The sequence below is a fragment of the Myotis daubentonii genome, chromosome 20 (genome assembly GCF_963259705.1).
Source record: "Myotis daubentonii chromosome 20, mMyoDau2.1, whole genome shotgun sequence".
Taxonomy (NCBI): Eukaryota; Metazoa; Chordata; class Mammalia; order Chiroptera; family Vespertilionidae; genus Myotis; species Myotis daubentonii.
The window spans coordinates 15,752,536-15,774,431 of NC_081859.1; the positions used below are offsets into that span (position 1 = coordinate 15,752,536).

A 21,896-nucleotide genomic window follows, 5' to 3' on the forward strand; every position below is an offset into this window, starting at 1 on the left:
TGCCTCAGCAATATATAAAAATAGATACTGAACTAATAGTCTCAATCTCTCATAACTGCTTTTCCACTTTGAAAATCTGTCTTGTCACACATGGACCTGAACCGTTGAGGAGTAGGGAAGGGGAGTGTATCACTGAGAGCGCTGAGTCATCCTTTAAAGCCCTGTCTCAGTGGTTCTGGGACACTGGATACTGTGTGTTCTGTGCTCCTTCCCTTTCTCATACTCACTGCTGCGAGAGCTGGTTTTCTCGCCCTGACTCTGCTGTCACATTGTCCTTACCATGTCTGTTAGTTCATGAATCTATGCAGAAATCTTCTTAACAGTAACCAGTCTTCAAAATAGAATCCATGTTGTATGTCACACTCCACCTGTATGTGATCACTTAAAGCACACTAGCTGATTATAGGAGGGATTGATAGAAAGCCATAGCAATAAGAGTAACATATTTAAAAGGGCAGGGCTTTTTTAAATAACAGCTTTATTAAAATAGTCACATACCGTGCAATTTACCTGTTTGCAGTAAGTGAACAGTTCAGTAGTTGTTAGTTTACAGTTCAGTTCACAAGTTGTGTGGTCATCACAGTCAATTTTAGAGTATTTCCATCATTCCCAAAAGAAATCCCATACCTTTTATTTATTTTTTATTTTTTTAAAATATATTTTTGCCGAAACCGGTTTGGCTCAGGGGATAGAGCGTCGGCCTGCGGACTGAAAGGTCCCAGGTTCGATTCCGGTCAAGGGCATGTACCTGGGTTGCGGGCACATCCCCAATGGGGAGTGTGCAGGAGGCAGCTGGTCGATGTTCCTCTTTCATCGATGTTTCTAACTCTCTATCTCTCTCCCTTTCTCTCTGTAAAAAATCAATAAAATATATTTAAAAAAAAAAAATATATTTTTATTTCAGAGAGGAAGGGAGAGGGAGAGTGAGAGAAACATCAGTGATGAGAGAGAATCATTCATTGGCTGCCTCCTGCACGTCCCCTACTGGGGATTGAGCCCATAACCCCTGGGCATGTCCCCTTGACCAGAATCGAACCTGGGACCCCCTGGTCTGCAGGCCGATGCTCTATCCACTGAGCCAAACCAGCCGGGCAATCCCATACCGTTTAGGAGTCACTCCTCATTTCCCCTTAATCACTTCCCCACCCCATACATAGGTAATCACTAATCTAACTTATTTCCGCCTGGATATTTAACATATCTAACATGTTAGCCATTTCCCAACTTTTTACATTTTGATGTACGTATGTAAAGTCCTTATATGTTTTTTAAACAACTTATAAAACTGTTGAACATAGCCCTAGCTTGTTTGGCTCAGTGGATAGAGCGACAACCTGAGGACTGAAGGGTTCCAGGTTCAATTCAGGTCAAGGGCACATGCCTGGGTTGCAGGCTCGATCCCCAGTAGGGGGTGTGCAGGAGGCAGCCAATCAATGATTCTCTCTCATCATTGATGTTTCTATCTCTCTCCCTTCCTCTCTGAAATCAATAAAAATGTACTTTAAAAAAGAAAAAAAGCAAAACAGAAGTCCCATTGAACACAAAAGTTGAGGATCAAGGTTTTTGACACCTACTAATGAATTCTGTGCAGGATGATACGGAGCCTTTAATTATATTTTTTATTTTTTTTTAAATACTAGAGGCCTGATGCATGAAATTCGTGCAAGGGACTCGGCACTCGCAGCCACAGCGGCTTTCCTTGGCTCTCGCAGCCCCAGCTTTGTCTGGAAGGACATCCGGAAGGTCATTTGGCTGTCCAGTCTAGTTAGCATATTATGCTTTTATTATTATAGATTATTATGGAAGATATTTTTATTGATTTCAGAGAGGAAGGGAGAGAGATAGAAACATCAATGATGAGAGAGAATCTGCCGGGATCCTGCCCCAGCGGGCCAGGGGTTCCCAAAGGTGTGGACGGAGTCGGCGAAGAATGATTTACATGGAAACAGCGTTCGTAGCTCTCTAGCTCTCCTTAGTCTCTGTGGATCTTCCTGTGCCTGACTGAGGCCACAGAGAGAGATCCCAAGGCAAACAGCCTTTATTTTATAGTCAGAGGTAAAGAAGGTAGTAGTTACCATAGTTACACAGTTCTTGTGAGTTTCACTTGTTTTTGTTCTTGTTCTTGCTGCACTTCCCTCAGCCCATTAGCTTCCCAGGTAAGATCTAGGGAGCGTTATAAGGTCAAGCCTAATTATGCTTAAGAGGACTGTGCCCTCGAAGCTGGGACTTGTTTGTGACTTTGCCAACAGGTCAGTCGAGGTCTAACCCTATAGCGGCTCCCCACAAGAATCATTGATTGGCTGCCTCCTGCACACCCCCAACTGGGGATCTAGCCTGCAACCCAGGCATGTGCCTTTGACCAGAATCGAACTCGGGACCTTTCATTCCGCAGACCAATGGTCTCTCCGCTGAGCCAGATTGGCTATGGTAGAGCCTTTAATTATTTTGATTTCGATTAACTAGTTCTGAGCCTATCAAATTATATACTTATCCTCAAGAAAAGACATGGTCAGATGCTTAATTAAACTCAACACTGTCTTCAGTAACCCCCAGTCCATCCAACAGGGAAATGAACTTAAATTTACCAGGTCCTGTTTTCCTTGCACTCTGATAAAATACTAAGTTTTTGGGTAGTACAGTGGGCAAATCCACAAAAATTGAGGCTTAGGTAGGGGAAATGCAGGAGGCACCAGTGGTAGACTGAAAGCAGGGCATCCTGGATATGATTCCAGGCTGCTCTAGAGCTACCCTCCCCTCCTCTCCTGTGACGGTCCCTCTCCTCCTCTTCCAGGGCATGAGTGGCCCCAGACAGGAATCTGACCCATGCACCCTGGCTTCAGCTCCTGCATGCTCACCACTTAGTGGCTGTGGTAGATGGGCCGCAGATTCCTCCTGTGTGACATGGGGTGATTCTAGTACCCTTCTCATGGGGTGGTTGTGATGATTCCATAAGACCACATTAAATACTGAGAATAGTGCCGGTACTTTATTTTACTTATTTATTTTAAATTTATTTTTTATTTTATTGTCTAAAGTTTTACGTATGTCTCCTTTTTCCCTGATTGACCCCGAGCCCTGTCCCCCCAGCCATTCCCACCCCGGGCAAGCCCCCATCACCCCAGTCCATTTTCTTGTCCATTGGTTATGCTAATATGCATGCATACAAGTCCCTTAGTTGCTCTCTAACCCCTCCCCCCCTTCACCTGCCATTTGTCTCTGGATCTATTTTTGTTCACTTAGCATAATGCTCTGCAGTTCCATCCATGCTGTTGCAAATGGTAAAAGTTCCTTCTTTTTTATAGCAGCGGAGTATTCCATCGTGTAGATGTACCACAGTTTTTTAATCCACTCATCTGCTGTTGGGCACTTAGGTTGTTTCCAAATCTTAGCTATTGTAAATTGTGCTGCTATGAACATATGGGTGCATATATCCTTTCTGATTGGTGTTTCTGGTTTCATGGGATATAGTCCTAGAAGTGGTATTACTGGGTCAAATGGCAGTTCCATTTTTAACTTTTTGAGGAAACTCCATACTGTCTTCCGTAGTGGCTGCACCAGTCTGCATTCCCACCAGCAGTGCACGAGGGTTCCTTTTTCTCCGCATCCTCTCCAGCACTTGTCATTTGTTGATTTGTTGATGATAGCCATTCTGACAGGTGTGAGATGGTACCTCATTGTTGTTTTGATTTGCATCTCTTGGATGATTAGTGACTTTGAGCATGTTTTCATGTCTCTCGGCCTTCTGGATGTCCTCTTTCTAAAAGTGTCTATTTAGGTCCTTTGCCCATTTTTTGATTGGATTGTTTATCTTCCTTTTAAGTTGTATGAGTTCTCTGTTAATTTTGGAGATTTAACCCTTATCGGTGATAACATTGGCAAATGTGTTCTCCCATGCAGTGGCTTTCTTATTATTTTGTTGATGGTTTCTTTTGCTGTGCATAGGCTTTTTATTTTGATGTAGTCCCATTTGTTTATTTTCTCCTTAGTCTCCATTGCCCTAGGAGCTGTGTTGGTAAAGATATTGCTACGACATATGTCTGCTATTTTGCTGCCTATGGAGTCTTGTAGGATTTTTGTGGTTTCCCATCTTACATTTAAGTCCTTTAGCCATTTTGAGTTTATTTTTTGTGTATGGTGTAAGTTGGTGATCTGGTTTCATTTTCTTGCATGTATCTGACCAAATTTCCCAGCACCATTTATTGAAGAGACTGTCTTGACTCTATTGTATGCTCTTGCCTCCTTTGTCAAATATTAATTGAGCATAATGGCTTGGGTCGGTTTCTGGGCTCTCTGTTTGGTTCCATTGGTCTATATGTCTGTTCTTGTGCCAGTACCAGAGTGCCTAGCACTTTAGTCCGCTCTAATTAATGTTAGCCTCTTCATCGTCACCATTAAGTCATTAAAACATTGTCATGTTGTGTGCTTATTAAGGAAGACATTTAACTTGGCCTCAGTTTTCTCATCTCTAAAATGACAGGCTGCATGGGGTTTCTGTTAGCTCGAATAATTGTAATGTTGTGATGGTGTTCATGTGAGTAGTTTACTCCTATACAGTCTAGGTACACTGTACTTGCTCCTTAGCCATACTTCCTAGATGGTGCAGTTGATCTGCTTTCTTGGAAATCTTCTGAAAAAAGAAATGGGGTTAAATTTGGCTCCACTGGAGGCATTTCATTGCAGCATTTGTAGCTGGGATGGAATGGAGAGTGTGATTTGTTGGCGGTACTGTAAAGAGAAAAGGAAGCGAAATCAAAGTCCATTTACACTTACTAATGGGAAGCAAATATGGAATGATGGCAGTGATGGTAACAGCTCACATTTGTTGACCATTTTCTTTCCCCCCCTCTTAAATATGTATTTATTGATTTCAAAGAGGGAGTGGGAGAGAGACCTAGAAACATCAGTGATGAGAGAGAATCATTGATCGGCTGCCTCCTGTACTCCCCACACTGGGATTGAGCCCACAACCCGGGCATGTGCTCTGACTGGTTATCCAACGGTGACCTCCCGGTTCAACCACTGAGCTACGCCTGCCGGGCTTTATTGAGCTTTTTCTATGTAGGGGGCATGTATTATTTCATTTCATCTTCGCCGTAATCCCATCTAGTATATATTCTTATTATCCCCGTTTTGCAGATGAGGGGACAGAGCACAGAAAGATTAAGGAACTTGCTAAGGTCACACAGCTAGTAGGTGACTGACTTGGGATTTGAACATATATACTCCAACTAGCCTCCATGCTTAACCATGATGCTATATTGAATTGATTCCAGATGGAGAATCAACTAAGTTTAAATAACTAAAACCCTTTAAATGAGTACATACAATTTTTTACCAACTTTTTATTTTGAAAAATCACAACACTTAGAAAAAAGTTGAAATACGAATATAAGGAACATTATATAGAATCGGCAATTTTGCTTCATTTGGTTTATCTGTATAATATTTCCTTTTTAAAAAAGTAAATAGCAGCCCTGACCTGTTTGGCTCAGTGGGTAGAGCGTCGGCCTGCGGACTGAAGGGTCCCGGGTTCGATTCTGGTCAGGGGCATATGCCTTGGTTGCGGGCACATCCCCAGTAGGAGGTGTGCAGGAGGCAGCTGATCGATGTTCCTCTCTCATTGATGTTTCTAACTCTCTATCCTTCTCCCTTCCTCTCTGTAAAAAAATCAGTAAAATATAAAAAAGAAAAAAGTAAATAGCAAACATCATGATGCTTCTAAGAATAAAGACAGTCTTCTAAGTAACAGTACATAGTGTTGTTATGACACACAAGAAGTATGGCATTGAGTATTGACAATTCTAATAACCTTTAGTTTGTACTGGATAAGTCATCTCTTATTAGATCATTGAAATTGCACTGCTCAAAAAAATCCTTATGAAAATCTGATTTTCTTCTCAGAAATCATATTCCATGCCCATCGGCATTGAATTTCAGCGGAGATATGCAACAATTGTTCTAGAGCTTGAACAGCTGAACAAGGACCTAAACAAAGTTTTGCATAAAGTTCAGCAGTACTGCTATGAGGTAGGTAATTTGCATGAATTTCCCTTGAAGATCTGTGCCCTCTATACTTTCATTTGAAGCTTAATACTGTTACACACTTTAGAAAATCCAAACTAAGCCAATACCTTTATAAAATCCTTTAACAGAACCATATTTCATATATATTTTTATTCCTTACAGTATCAGTGTTGAACAGTGCTTTTATATCCAGTGAGCTATCAATTTTATTGATTTTGTTCATTTGGATTACAACTGATATAGGTCTCAAAAATTTTAGAAAAATAATTACTCTTTAAAAAAAAATGTTATTGATTGATTTTAGAGAGAAAGAGGACGGGATGTGGGGGAAGAGAGATTTGTTGTCCCACCTATTCATGCACTCATTGGTTGATCCCTGCATGTGCCCTGATCAGGGATCAAACCCACAACCTTGGCACATCAGGATGATGCTCCAGCCACCTGAGTTACCTGGTCAGGGAGAAATATAATAACTTAATTCTGCTGTCCCAAAGACTACATTTTGGTTTATTTCCTCTTAGTTTTTATATGTACTAGTATATGCTTGTTATCACTAAGTTATGATCTTGCTGTGTATACAATTTTGTTTCTTCCTCCTTTAAACGTTACATTACAATTGTGGATTGTTGAACTTCAAGCACATAGGTCATAGGGTTATTTGTGAATTGCATTATCATGCACACAAAATTATATATATGGCCCTAGCTGGTTTAGCTCAGTGGGTAGAGCGTCGGCCTGCGGACTGAAAGGTCCCAGGTTTGATTCCAGTCAAGGCTGCATGCTCGAGTTGCGGGCTTGATACCCAGTGCAGGAGGCAGCCAATCAATGATTCTTTCTCGTCATTAATGTTTCTATCTCTCCTCTCCCTTCCTCTCTGAAATCAGTAAATACATTATTTTTTAAAATTATATATATGAATGTGGTTGCAGGTTCGATCCCAGGCCCTGGTCGGGGCGTTTACAGGAAGCAACCAATCGATGTGTCTCTCGCATATCAATGTTTCTTTCTCTCTTCCCCTCCTTCCCTTCCTTCCACTCTCTCTAAAAATTAATGAAAAAAAATATACTCAGGTGAGGATTAACAACACCACCAAAAAGATGACACATAACAAAGCTGATGATACATGCAGAAGTGGGTTACCCATCAGTCTTTTTGTATAATTTCATAGGTACACAAGGCCCTTTGTGATAGGCTCATTTTCTAATGAAGTAAAATTACTTAATTTTCAGAGTACTTTTGTGGAAATATAATATTGATATTAATATAAGAACATGTCAGAGAGAACACTTATGACTAAGAAATTGTACTCCTAAATACATACCAATACTTAATATATATGTGAACAGATATTTACCAAAAGATATACTCTAGAATGTTCATAGCATCACTGTTCATTATAGCCAAAAATTAGCAATCACCCAAATACCCATTAATATTAGAATACATTAATAAGCTGTCATAAAATTATCCAATGGAATATTCTCAGCAATGAGAATGAATGAACGCAACTACATGCAACACATGGATGAACTCACAAATATAATGTTGAACGGATAAAATCAGACACAAAAGAATATATATAATGCATGATTCCATTTACCGGTATGTAAAGATCAAAAGCTAGTCTATGATGCTAGAAGTCAGGGTGGTGGTTACCCTCAGAGCATTACACTGGAAGTTGGCGTTAGAGGGCCTCTGAAGTAATGTTCTGTTTTTTAATCTAGATGCTGATTTCTCAGGCATGTTTGATTTGTGAAAATTCATTAGTCCATATACTTTATGATTTGTGAACTTTTATGTAGTGATGTATATACTTCAATGGAAAATTTTTTTAGAAAGTGTTAGAGGACTAGGCTACTCACTGCAGCATATTGGTAATTGCAAAATATTAGATAAAACCTAAAAGCCCACACACAGGGGATTGGCTGAATAATATGGTGCAGCTGCACAGTGGGGCGCTCTGCTGCTGTGAGGACGAACCCAGAGCTCTCTGTCTGCTGGTGGAGGGAGTGTCCAGGATGTGGTAAGTGAAGAAAGAAAGACCCAAAGCTGTGGGTCCCCTCTGGGGAGCAGAAATCCACAGGAACAGAATGGACATGCCTCTGCTTAGCTTTTCCAAAACACCTGGAAGGGTGAGCCAGAAACCCACCTGGGAGCCGAGTGGGGATAGAGGAGCGAGGAGGAGTGACATTCCTGTCCGTGCTTGTTCCCTCAGCGAATACAGGTAAACTGTAAAGTGCGACGCAAACAGAGGAGCCTGACTGGTTCAGAGGAGCAGCATGAGCACACTGAAGGGCAGAGACGCGTCCACATGACTTTACCATAGTGCCTTGTCAACCAGACGTTAACCCGCCCTGAGCTCTGGGTGATAGGGTCTCTCTCATGGTGGTGAAGGGTTAGCAATGCTGAGGCGCTGTCCGAGGACTGAGCAAACGGTTAAGTGCGTATATGAGGGTAATGGGAGCCAAGCCTCGCCCTGTTGGAGAAAGGACTTACCGAGAAGGGGAGACCAGAGCGAACCCTTCGGTATGCGACTAGACTAGGAAGAATCGCATGAATTCCTGGTTCATTTTATGTTTACAACGTGGGTATAAGTACGTGTGGGTGTGTGCTGAGAGAACCTAGAGCCGGGACACCCTGAGCGCACTGAGCACACCCCGTCCGCATCTCAGTGTCTGAACCCTGCTCTCCCACAAAGGAAGCGGCGCTCCTTGGAAAGGAGCCTGACCCCAGAGCTGGGGCAGAGAGAGTAGAAGAGGAGCCTGGACCGTCTTACTGTGCCAGGGAAGTAAAATGTGCCCCAGAATTATGGGGACGTATCAGAAGGGACCAGCTCAACAGGGTCCCCACTGGCCAAATCTGGGACAATTTGAGCTTCAGCATAAGTAATTATAGTAAGAAGTTATAACCCATTGAATAAAATAAGATCCATGAGTCCACTAATATTAATTATTTCTTAAGGAAAAATTCTTAATAGTAAAATATCAGTAATAGACGTGGAAGGAATGATGAGTGAGAAAGACGCCATTTGTCAACTCTCATAGTAATATTTGGTAAAGATGAGAGTCATCAATAGATGCTAAGACTAGTGGGTAAAAGTTTGATGAGGAACATAATCTTTACAAAGCCTCACAATATCTCTTCTCAAATACTTATTCATGACTAAGGGGCAGGTCCTTTACTCTGGGGAATCTGCAGACACTTAACTACCTTAAGCAAGTGATCAAAGATAACACCACAGTGATGGGACTAGGTGCCTCCTGGTCATGATCCACAGAGAAGTCAGCATCTCGCTGTGGTTCCTGCCCAAACTGCATAACCTCAGTGTAGTCAGGAGGAGACACAAACCACATTGAGGGATGTTACACAAAGTAATCGGCGGGTCCTCTTCAAAAACATCAAGGTCATGAAGTAAAGGAATCTAAAGGGACAGGATAACCAAATGCATTCGGGGAAACAGCCGTGTGTAAGACATCATTGAGTCAATTAAGAAATCTGAATGTGGACTATTAGAAAATGGAATTATATCAATGTTCAATTTCCTGAGCGTGATAACTGGACTGTTCTTTTTTGAAAAAACATTTTTTATTGATTTCAGAGAGGAAGGGTGAGGAAGAGAGAGAAACATCAACGATGAGAGGGAATCATTGATTGGTTGCCTTCTGCACGGTGGCCCTCACTGGGGATTGAGCCTGCAACCCGAGCATGTGCCCTTGACCGGAATCGAACCCAGGACCCTTCAGTCCGCAGGCGGATGCTCTATCCACTGAGCCAAACTGGCTAGGGCAACTGCACTATTCTTATGTAAGACAATATTCTTGTATTTAGGAAATAATGAGTATTTAGGGATAAAAAGTATAAGGGAAAAGAATTATATATACACAAACAGAGAGATCAAATGTTAAGTCAAATGCAATAAGCCATAAACAGTGAATCTGGGTAAAAGGTTATCTAGAATTTTTAAAATATATACATATATATATTTTATTGATTTTAGAGAGGAAGGGAGAGGGACAGAGAGATAGAAACGTCAGTAAGAGAGAATCATTGATCGGCTGCCTCCTGCATGCCCCCCACTGGGGATCGAGCCCCCAACCCGGGCATGTGCCTTTGGCTGGAATCAAACCTGGGACCCCTCAGTCCACAGGCCGGCGCTCTATCCATTGAGCCAAACCCGCTAGGGCTTGTTTCATTTTCTTTAGAAAACTGTTATAGGAGAAAGACTTCTAAGGTAAGCGTGCACATAGTTTTCGTTATAAATGCTAGTTTGTGAAAATCCAGATCTGAAACGGCACAAGCACACAATGACACGGCTTCATCTTACCTGTCAATCCTCATGTCCAGCTCGCTCCAGACCAGGGGCTGCAGCCTGCAGACCAGCCGACAGACCTGAGACGGCGGTGTGAGGAGGAAGCACAGGAAATCGTTCGGCATGCGAACTCCTCAGCAGGGCAGCCCTGTGTCGAAAATAAAAACCTGACAGACCTCATCTCCAGGCTTACAGCTATTTTATTACAAATTAAGGTAAATTTCAGAGAAAATGTTTTCTTAATATCGATACCTAAACGGACTATGCTAATTTGTTGCTAAAAAAATTATAATGTATAGATTATATCGGTATTTTTTAGTCTGTAGTTGAACTATAAATTAAATTTTGAAATATTTTTTCCTTTTAGTGTCTAGCAGAAGGAGGAGACCTGAATTCCTTTGAATTCAAATCACTTACAGATTCATTGAATGATATCAAGAGTACAATAGATGTTTCTAATATCAGGTAATTCATTAGATGTACTCTAATCATTTTTATATTAAATTCAGTGATTTCCAGTACTAGTTTTAAGAATTATGCATATTTGTGAAGTACTTACATAATTTGTGTCCTTTAAATAAATTGTAAAAGAGCTTTTCAGTTATATCCAGTCTGTTGATAGAATAGAAACTTCACATGGAATTTTTTTTTACATGGAATTTTTATATAAAGGAATCAGAAAACATAATATTTAGTTTTTTAAAAAATATATATTTTTATTGATTTCTGAGAGGGAGGGAAGGGGGGAATTGGACTGTGACCACCTGGTTCATAGGCCCACGCTTAACCACTGAGCCACGCCAGCCAGGCCCGGTTTTGGTTTAGCAGGAGGCTCAGCGTAGAGGTGGAGAGAGCATCCCCTTCCCATCACGCCTGGGCTCCTTGCTGCTCTCACGTATCCTCCTTCAGTTAGTTCTGACAGAATTAGGGCCACTGTGAAGGGTGGAATCCTTATCTTAGCTATCTCCTAATATTCTTAGCTATTTGCCTTTTTAAAAACTTGTTTTTAATTTTGTGAGATAAAGCAGTGAACTCTATTTTTTCTTTCTTTAGTTGCTTTCAGAATAATGTAGAAATCCACGTTGCACATATTCAGAGCGGCCTAAGCCAGATGGGGAACTTACACGCCTTTGCAGAAAATAACACCAACAGAGATTGAGTAGAAGATTTAATTATTCCTCCTGGTAGGACATGGTTTTCGAGAAGTTCTTTCCTTTATATAGGCTTCCAAGACCAAATAACCTGACTGCTGGAAAACAAGGGAAATTTACATCTGCAAATAAGGCATTTTAATATACTGTACTGCTTCTTATGCCAGCATTGCTGACCATCAGTATATTTATTTTTCTTTTATTATTCAGCTGCAGTAGCATTGCTTGTATTACATATGTTAATTAGCAAGTCGTTTTTAAACTGAAAATGTCTGAACATAATTTCATGGAGGAATACATTGGCCATTTTTTAATGTGCATGAATTCAACCCTACACGTGCAGACAGCTGTAGTGGAGAACATGGAGCAACGGTCTTTTGTGCACACGTGTGGCAGTGTGGAAACCGCGTCTAGAAAACGGCGACTCTGGTTCATTCAGTCTGTCACCATCTCAGTCTTCAAAGGACATCATGAGCTATGGGAAGCCCTAAAGTGAGGAAGGCACTGGAATATAGGTGGGAATACAGACTGTACTGGTATATATAGTATATACTTGCCATGTGACATGGTTCTGTAGATCATTTTATAATAATAAATATTTTAATTTATCATAATTTATAAAAGAAACCTTTGTTGTTTGTCTGTTGAAAGAAAATGAAGGAGCAGGGAAAAAACCATTACTGGCAAAATGCCTGAATCTCAGCAAGTGGATTTGGCATGTCTTTCCCCGTCAGTTCAGGGCAAAAAGTGCTATTGTTATGAGATTTATTTAAAAAGAAAAGACTGATAACACACTATTTTCATATTTTTTGTTTATTTGCACAACTTTTAGACCAAATTATTGGTTAAAATCCAACAATATACCATTTATAAAGTAAAAAGATTTTATAAGGAAAACATAATAACCTGTGCTGTGAAATACAGAGAAAAGGTTTGTATTTGGTTGTGGTTTTGTTTTTTTAAAGAAAACCCTGCCTAAAATATTAATCTTGTAAAAAGTGTATTTCGAATTCTCTTTGTTTTAATATAGAATATTATAAAGTCAAAATATAATAAATTGTTTTCAGATTTGGAGTTTAAGATATAGCTGTAGAAGTGGCTTTAATTCTTTTAAATGTCTCATAAAATGAGGCTTTTTATATGTTAATGTATAAAAAACCAAACAAGATTATTTTCCATTTTAAATTTTTGTATAGTTTAAAAATGCTTCCATATTCTGTGCCACTGCAGAACTTTAGTGCAGAGTTTATATTTAGCTCAACTGTTATGTTAATTAAGAAAAGCATAAATCTTTTATTCTTAATATTTGTAATTCTAAATAAATTGATCTATGAAAATTAATATTGTCTACATTTTCCTTAATATAAGTTGATAAGTATTCCTTCTGTTTAAGAAGTTTTAAGGAATTACAATTTCTATTAAATTTTATTTTTAGGGGAAATAGTACAGATTAATTACTAACTCATTCTGAATAACAAAACCATCCAATATTATTTTAAGGAGGAGTTTTTTTCCATCCCTGAGTAAATCACAGGAAAACACTAAGCAAGTAAGTTACTTGGCTTACTATAGACCTAGTGAAAGGTCAACTTTAATGTATTCTGCCTAGCATTAGGTAAGTATTTTCTACATTAAAAAATCATTTTTATTGATTTTAGAGAGGAAGGGAGAGGGAGAGAGAGAAAAAAAACAATGATAAGAGAGAATCATTGATTGGCTGCCTCCTGCACGCCCCACACTGGAGATAGAGCCCAAAACCTGACCAGGAATCAAACTGGCGACCTCTTGGTTCCTGGGTCGAAGGTCAAACAATGAGCCACAACAGGCAGGCATACATGTCACATCTTACATTTCTTAAGGCTTACTCGTCACACGTACAGTATACCTCATTCTGCACATAGGTAAGTGCTGTCAATGTCAGTGCCATCCTGTGCTGACGGCAGGAACGGTGCTAAGAATATATTTGAATTTTATTTCTGTTTAGGGAAGAAGAAATCAGTGTAATCCAAAGCAGTCATTGGGTCAGCTGAGGTTACTTTGAATGATGCTGCCACTGCCTAACGCCTTTCTGGAGCTCTGAAGAAAGCCGGCAAAGCCAGGTTGAGTGAATAGGCAAGCGCGTCATGTGTTAGATAGATTTGGTTCTTAACTACTTTGTTAGTTTAAAGGTCAGATTCACTTGCTACCATTCAGAATCTACCAAGAGATTTGCCTGTGACCTATTTTCCCTCGAATTCATGCACCGTTCTCCGTCATTATCATTACAACGCTCGGCCCGCTGTCATCACTAGCCCGGCACAGGTCAGTGCTCACGCAGCCCTCAGGTGCAGCATCATGAAGCGATGTGTGTAACATGCAGAAGTGGTCATGTCCCCCTCTAAAGGCCTAGGGCTCAGGACAAATGCAGAATTCTTACGAGACCTACAAAGCCATGCCTCGCCGGCCCGCCTCCCCACTTGTCAATCCCACACCTTGCTCCGCGGGGCAGCGCAGGCAGGGCCGGCTGTGTTACCGCTCCTCCACCTGGGTCACTGCTCAGCCTGCAGAGCTCACCTTCAGCATCTCCTCAGAAGCTTTCCGCGGCTGCAGCACACCCTCAGGTCTTAATGGACCTTTGCTCCCAGCACATCTGCAATTTGATATTTCTTTTGAGTCCGTGCTGCCTTCTTTGCTCAGTGAGGGGAAGGACTGTTTCTGGTTTTCTCATCACTTATTTCCAGGCCCTAGTGAAGCATCGGTTCATAGGCACCAAATATTTGTGGGATGAATGAACAAATGAGAGTTTCAAAAGAGCTCTAAGCAACATTAGTGCCACTGGAATGAAAGTATGGGTTTTCGTGATGATGGCTTTGAAAGATGAGACAGTCATCAGATACAGAAATGCTGATCAGGGGCTTCCCTTTAAACCTAGGATGTTAACACTAGTCTGGATTGAAAAGGCCAGGCCAGTATAGGAGGCATTGTCTGATCGTGGATTAATGTGGACTGAGTTAGTCTTAGGTTTGAGTCCGGCTGCCCCTTATTAGCTGTGTGGTTGTGACCGACTTAAGTTTTTTGATCTCTAAAATAATAGTCTACCTTATTTGGCAATTTTGAGGACTAAACATATAATGCCTGTGACACATTTAACAGATAGGATCTCTTAAGAGTTTGAAAGAGGTGCAGACTAGAAGATCCCACACTTTTTAAAAATTAAAAATGTAACAAAATTCTTTCAATTGTTTCCTGGGGAAAAGAACATAACAATATAAATACAATAATACAATTAATAAGCTAATTACAAGATTTACTTTTTATGTTTTCTTTATTGATTAAGGTATTACATATGTGTCCTTATCTCCCCATTGCCCCCCACCTCCCCACTCATGCCCTCACCCCCCCTGGTGTCTGTGTCCATTGGTTAGGCTTATATGCATGCATACAAGTCCTTTGGTTGATCTCTCCCCCTTCTCCCCTCCCTCCCCTACCTTCCCTCTGAGGTTTGACGGTCTGATTGATGCTTCTCTGTCTCTGGATCTGTTTTTGTTCATCAGTTTATGTGTTAATTATATTCCACAAATGAGTGAGATCATGTGATATTTATCTTTCTCTGACTGGCTTATTTCGCTTAGCATAATGCTCTCCAGCTCCATCCATGCTGTTGCAAATGGTAAGAATTCCTTCTTTTTTACTGCAGCGTAGTATTCCATTGTGTAGATGCTTCATAGCTTTTTAATCCACTCATCTGCTGATGGGCACTTAGGCTGTTTCCAAATCTTAGCTATTATAAATTGTGCTGCTATGAACATAGGGGTGTGTATGTCCTTTCTGGTTGGTATTTCTGGTTTCTTGGGATATATTCCTAGAAGGGGGATCACTGGGTCAAATGGGAGTTCCATTTTTAGTTTTTTGAGGAAACTCCATACTGTTCTCCACAAGTGGCTGCACCAGTCTGTGACAAGGTTTACTTTTAAATGTGACCCTTGGTGGACTGTAAGTTTAAAGTGTTATGTCTTCAAGTGAATGTATCTCATTTGGCCATGTCACAAGTCTACCAGTCATGAAGGGAGCTCTCAGCCCTGGCTACCCCACCATGGGCCCTGAGCACACCGTCTGGCACTTACAATGATAATCGCTAATGTGATCATCTCATTTGTGGTTTCAGATAGTTTCTAGGTTCAGAAGTCACGTCTGCTACTAAAGCCTGAACTATCTCCTTGTTGCTCTTCATAGTGGGTCTGGTACTCTGGAGAGTCAAGCCGTTTAGATAATACCTCTGAACATTAGGGAGCTGGCCTGTAAACCTCTGGGACATGGCACATAGCTCAGACTCTTCCGGTAACCATCAATCATGGCCCTGGCCCTGGCTTCTCTCTGGCTTTCTCCAAAGTGCCGTTTATAAAGAAACCTCATCTCTGGTTCCCTCATACAGTTTCCTTTGGCCCTGAAGAGTTTGAAAACCCTCAAAATATTAAAACAATAATTAATCTCAGGCTAACTTAGGAACAGTAATTTACATACATTCTTAATATATAAATTGGGAAAGAGAAATCTCCTGAGACCAAAAACTCATGTGATTAAACTTAGAAAAAACCAAAGGTATGTGTTTAACCAGGTTGAATTTCTCGGCGCAGCGGCCTGCGGATACGGGATTCCTGCTTAAACTGCATTTGCAGAGGTGTTTTTCTTTGAGAAATGCTTTCCATGGTCACATGATGTATACGGATCAACTGGAAACAAAACCCTGTCTACAGGCCAGAATGCATTTCAATAGAAGGACAATGAAACATTTGTGGAAGACATTTAATAATCCAGTAGGCTGCATAGACGCGCAGTAACAAGTGCTAAGGGTAATGACTACTGAAGTGATTGAAGTAACAGGACAAAATCGGATTACAGGAAGTTTCAGACTCCAGAAAGAAGGGGGTCTCCAGGATTTCCAAAGAGGTATTTGTGTGGTTCCAAAAACGGAAGGGAGTGTCTTTGAGACGGCGGCGTAACTTGTGGACGGGTGACCCTAAGATCTGTGTGACTGGCTGTGGGTTATGGGTGGCAGCCATCTGGGAGGGGACGGGAGGTTTTTATAATTGGGTAGCAATTTCTAGAGAGAGTAAATTTTTTTTTTTAATTTTACTTTTACACTTGGTTTTATTATCTTTTGGGTATGTGAGTTGTCAATTAACTTTTTTTTTTACAGTTATTTTAATTTGATTCTGAGAATGTTTAAATCTTATCCATTTTGCATTAATTTGCTTTTTCTAAACTTTTAGCTTAACTTTTTAAAAAACTGTACATTGAGTTTTTAAAATCAGAGATCTGTTTGTCAAATTGTAAAGTATTTGACACTTGTTGTCTTAACAATTTTAAAAACCACACACAGCCCTAACCGGTTTGGCTCAGTGGATGGAGCGCTGACCTGCGGACTGAAAGGTCCCAGGTTCCATTCCGGTCAAGGGCATGTACCTTGGTTGCAGGCACATCCCCAGTGGGAGGTGTGCAGGAGGCAGCTGATCGATGTTTCTAGCTCTCTACCCCTCTCCCTTCCTCTCTGAAAAAAAGAAATCAATAAAATATATTTAAAAAAATAAATAAATAAACCACGCACAAAACTCTGTATTTTAGTTCCGTAGTCCAAAAGTGTCCTCCCATTTTGCAATTGACCCACCTCACCTGAAGAGAGTAGTTTTTTAGAAGTTGAGAACCGAGGCACAGGGAGCTCTGGGAATAACCTGGACACAGTCCTGGGCGCTACCCTGAGGTGGAGAGGCTGGGCCTGATAAGGAGCAGGAAGTCAGGATGAGGACGAGGACGGAAGGAGGTGGGCGGGGTTTAAGGCATAACCTTGGAGGAAGCAGAGAGGAGGGCAATTGTCAAGCAGAAAGGGAACCGGAGGCGTTCTGTGAAGAAGACACTGAGCCCTAACCGGTGTGGCTCAGTGGATAGAGCGCCGGCCTGCGGACTCAAAGGTGCGAGGTTCGGTTCCAGTCAAGGGCATGTACCTTGGTTCGGGCACATCCGTGGGGGTGGGGGGGTGTGGGGGTGTGGGGGGTGTGTGTGGGGTGTGTGTGTGCAGGAGGCGGCTAATCGATGTTTCTCTCATCAATGTTTCTAACTCTATCCCTCTCCCTTCCTCTCTGTAAAAAAATCAATAAAATATATATATTTTTAAAAGTAAGAACAGGACTGGCAAGGAGTCAGCAGGGACGGAGACCGAACGGAACGTGCAGACTTGGAAATGTACAAAATGTACAGGTGGGAATGGAAATGAAGCCAGAACTGAAGGGGGGGGTCGGGGGGGGGGGGTGGAGAGGGTTCAGAGAAAACCTGGGCCTGGGCGGGGCTTCAGAGGCAAAGGGGCGGAGCCTCCACAGGTGACAGATGGCTGTCAAAACCAGGACCGAGATGAGCACGGATGTGTCCTTAACAGGAAGCCCGGAAGGTCAGGGTCCTGGTGCCTCCCGGGCTGTGAGCCGCGGCTCCCCCGAGCGTGTCCTGAACTCCGGGTTCCTCAAGAGCTCGCGAAGGCAGAGAGGATGTGCTCCTCCCAGGAGTCCAGCTTGGTGGCCATGTCCTCAGGGAGCGCGCAGGTCTCGCCGTTCTGGCCGTGGGAGCTGGGTCCGAGGGCAGGCAGGTCACATCCACCGGCAGAGGCGGCTGGGCCTTCAAACACGGCGCTCCGGCTCCGGTTCCGTGAGCAGCGGGGTCGGGGAGGAGCGCGGGGCAGGCTGCCGGCGGCCGGGACTTCCCGCTCTGGCGCCGCGACTTGGCGCGCCGGTTCTGGAACCAAACCTGCAGGGGCAGAGGCGGTGAGTCCCGGGGCCGGGCTCCCTGCGGGCTCGTCACGCGTCCCAGGGAACGCGCGCCCGCTCCCCACGGGGACCCGGCAGCAGGAGAGCCCGAGGGGGAAGCCCACGGTGCTAGGGGCGGTGGAGTTCACATAGCGCAGAGCAGCGCGTTCTGAGAGCGCGTGCTCCCGTTTAAAAGCGCCAAGGACGCGTGCTGCTCGGCGGACCTCACTCTCCCGCTGCTCCCGGCAAATCCCGCAGGCGCGCCGCTCGGGAAGCCGGGGCGCGGCGGGCGCTGCAGAGGCTGGATCCCGCGGGGTCCGGGCCCGTCCCCTCCCGCCGCGCGCGCCCCGACGGGGGCCCCAGGCCAGCAGCGCAAGCCGCCAGGATTCCACCTCCTGCCCATTACGCACTAAGCGCACCTGGACTAGAACTTTCAAACTGTGATAAGCTCATCTGCTTCCAGCTTTACCCCAAGACGCTACACCTTTTTGCACCGAGATTGCAGGCCAGTACCTGCGGGCAAAGGGGCCCGAGCCCAGCGGTGACGTGTGCGTCAGCCCGCCCCCCGCACCTCTCCCACCAGGGCACCCGGCTGCGCGCGTCGCCCTCTTTCTCCAGGAAAAGGTGCGGACCGACTTTCTCACTATTTCAGGGACCGGCCAGCCTCCTCGGAGGGGCCCCCGCTGTGACACTCAGCACTTGGACACGGAGTCACGGGTGCGCGCCCGTCCTTTCCCTCCAGCCTCACAGCCCGACGCTGTAGGCGCGATATTGTCCCCATGACAACCGGACGCGGAGGCCCAGGGGAGCCACTTGCCGACAATCGAGTAAGCGAGCGGCCGGCCGCGGGTGCTGCCCTGGGGACCCCGCCGCCAGCCCGCAGCCGCCGCCCCGCAGCCCCGCGCCCCCGCCCCCTGACCCGCAGCCCCGCGCCCCCGTCGCCGCCCCGCAGCCCCGCGCTCCAGGCCCGCAGCTCCGCACCCCTGCGCCCCCCCTGTTCCCTGCCCACAGCCCCACGGCCCCCGCCCCGCGCCCCGCGCCCCCCGACCCCCGCCCGCAGCCCGGCGGCCGCCGCCCGCTCACCTGGATCCTGGACTCGGGCAGCAGGGTGAGCGCGGCGAGGCGCTCGCGCAGGTGGATGTCGGGGTACGCCGTCCGGAGGAAGACCAGCTCCAGCAGCCGCAGCTGCTCGGGGCTGAACGCCGTGCGCTTGCGGCGCTGCGACGCCGACGGGGCGGCCGCGCCTTTGGGGGGCGCAGGAGGGCCCAGGCCCGCGGGGGCCGGCGCGGAGGGCCCGGGGCCCCGCCCCAGGAAGCCGGGGAAGGAGGCCGGGGCGGAGCGATCCGGGCCGGGCCCCAAGGGGCGCGCGGGGAGCAGGGCGGCGGCGGGGCCCGGAGGCGGCGGGAGGGTCCCGCGGTGCGTGGGCCGGTACGCGGGGAACGCGGCGCTGTCCCCGAACGGGAGCTGGCGGGACCCCGCTGTGGCCATCGCTGCCCGACCCCGTGTGCCACCGCGAGGGGCACGGCCTGCAATTATACGGCCCCTGGGCCGAAGGAGGGGCGGGGTGCCGGGCGATCAAAGGTGGACGAAGGGAGGCCGCGGCCCTTGGGGTGTGAGCCCGCCCTGGCCCCGCCAGACACCGGCGGGGAGTAATCGCTTCCGCCGGCCGTGGGGTGCGGGAGGGAGGCGTGAACTTGGGCCCGGAGGCCCCCCGGCCCCTCCCCGTCCAGGTGCCCCGCCAGCCCTTGCACCGCAATCAACATCCAGGGCAGGTTTGCTCCGGGAGGGTCAGCGAGGGCCGGAGCTGGCAGAGCGCCCCGCCCCCACGGTCAGGGCCCCCGCTCGGCACCGGGCCAGGCTGGCCTCTCTCGCCCCGACTAGGCGGTGAGCCTGCCCGCCATCCCGCCCGTCATCAAAGGCGTCTGTTTACCCCCCTGCTACGTGCTAGACCCGTAAGGCTGGTCAAACAGCCGGACCCGACCCCCGTAAGCCTCCCCCCACATCCTGACCAGGAGGAGGGGCGCAGATAAGGGGCCTGAAGGGGCAGTGACACCTGGGGAGGGGGCGACCCTTGTGCCTGGATGTCCGCGTGGGCCTAGGAATACGGACCCCTTAGGCGCGCAGGTGGAAGACGTGGTCACGTTTAGCAAACACAGGACGTGGCCTTTCGGAGGCTCCCAGTTAGGCTCAAGGCGTGTCCAGGGGAAGGAAGATGAAGGGCTCCGGGAGGTCCGCTCCTCCTGTCTCTGCCCTCTGGGCCTCCTGTAAGGACCCGTCTTGTCCTGATGTGCAGTATGGCCATGGCTGTGTGCCTGCGTCCCCTCCTGGATTACCAGGCTTAGAGGGCAGAGCCCCACTTCTCCCTGGAGTCTGCGGAGTGTTTGGCCGGCGCATCAGGGCACCAGGCTCATCCGTGCACCCGGCGCATCCACGCACCAGGCTCATCCGTGCACCCGGCGCATCCTGTGCGCTGCGGAGTCAGCTGTGGCTGCACCCACTGCGAGGAGGAGAGGCGCGTGGCCGGGAGAGGAGCTGGGAAGGCCACCCTTCTTGTTCCCAGAACCTGAGCCCTGATTTCCCCGGCACCATTCACGGCCCATGACCCTCAGGGCGCTCTGTCGGGAGGGCCTGTCCGGTCCCCGTCCTGCTGCCATCTTTTCTAGAATGCTCCAGGGCAACCTCAGAAGAGCTCTCGGATGTCCCCCACCCCCGCCCCCGCAGCCAGGGGACATCTCGGCTGTCGAAGCAGCAAGGATTCTTGGGGCTGCGGGAGGAGTTCCGCGCTGGGCTTCCTCCTCTGGGTGTGGTGTCCGGGGCTGTGACCCAGACCCCTGCACAGCCCCGAGGCTCGGAGAGGCAGCCAGTTCCTCCCCCTCCCCTCCCTCCTCCCTTTCTTCCTTATGCCTGCGCCTGGTCACGGTGGACATTTAGGCAGAAGGTGGATGGGATGGAGGGCAGACATTCATGAACTCACAAGCTGTTTCTGAAGGGTCCCTGAGCTGGGCTGTGCTCTATGGGTGTTTCTGTGAATTGGGTATTTCTGCCCCGATTTTTTACAGTGAATTTATTTATTTATTTATTTGTCAATCCTCACTTGATATTTTCCCATTGATTTTTTAAAAAAAAAATATTTCTGTATTGATTTCAGAGAGGAAGGGAGAGGGCGAGAGAGGTAGAAACATCAATGAAGAGAGAGAATCATTGATCGGCTGCCTCCTGCACGCCCCCTACTGGGGATGGAGCCTGCAACGCAGGCATGTGTCCTTGGCTGGAATCGAACCCAGGACCCTTCAGTCTGGAGGCCGATGCTCTATCCACTGAGCCAACCAGCCAGGGCTCCCATTGATTTTTTAGAGAGCGTGGAGTGTCCCAGTTTCACAGACCAGGAGACAATCCACCATCTAGACAGGCCCAACGACTCCAAAGCCACTGCTGAGTTCCCTGTCACCTCAGGTAGAAGGTGTGTGTGTGTGTGTGGGGGGGGGGGTTGTTGTTCAGGCTCATTAGGTTCCCAGTCACTGGCAGTGGTGATGAAGCCAGATCTAGGCAGACCTGTTGCTATAGTGATGGGGACCAGGAAGCCAACCCCCAGGAAGCCAGAGGTTTCTTGGCTGCTGGCTGCAGCCGAGGTTTAACTACCAGGGA

At 46.1% G+C, this 21,896-nt stretch overlaps 2 protein-coding genes across 13 annotated transcripts in view; one reads left to right on the top strand and one right to left on the bottom strand.

Annotated features, from left to right (window-relative positions):
- The window catches only part of LIN9 (lin-9 DREAM MuvB core complex component), a 56,044-nt gene extending 43,219 nt beyond the window's left edge, over positions 1-12,825 (top strand). For all 12 annotated transcript variants that reach the window (XM_059677817.1, XM_059677821.1, XM_059677814.1 and 9 more), the window contains 4 exons: positions 5,902-6,027; positions 10,369-10,548; positions 10,701-10,798; positions 11,387-12,825. In XM_059677817.1, the coding sequence (XP_059533800.1) occupies positions 5,902-6,027; positions 10,369-10,548; positions 10,701-10,798; positions 11,387-11,492 (510 nt within the window). In that variant the 3' untranslated portion in view covers positions 11,493-12,825. The remainder of the gene's footprint in view (positions 1-5,901; positions 6,028-10,368; positions 10,549-10,700; positions 10,799-11,386) is intronic.
- A 5,146-nt stretch (positions 12,826-17,971) lies between these two features.
- MIXL1 (Mix paired-like homeobox) lies at positions 17,972-19,739 on the bottom strand. Its single transcript, XM_059677842.1, is given in 3 exon segments — positions 17,972-18,078; positions 18,081-18,252; positions 19,335-19,739. Coding segments are annotated over 3 exon segments (684 nt in total).
- Between the last annotated feature and the right edge of the window lie 2,157 nt (positions 19,740-21,896).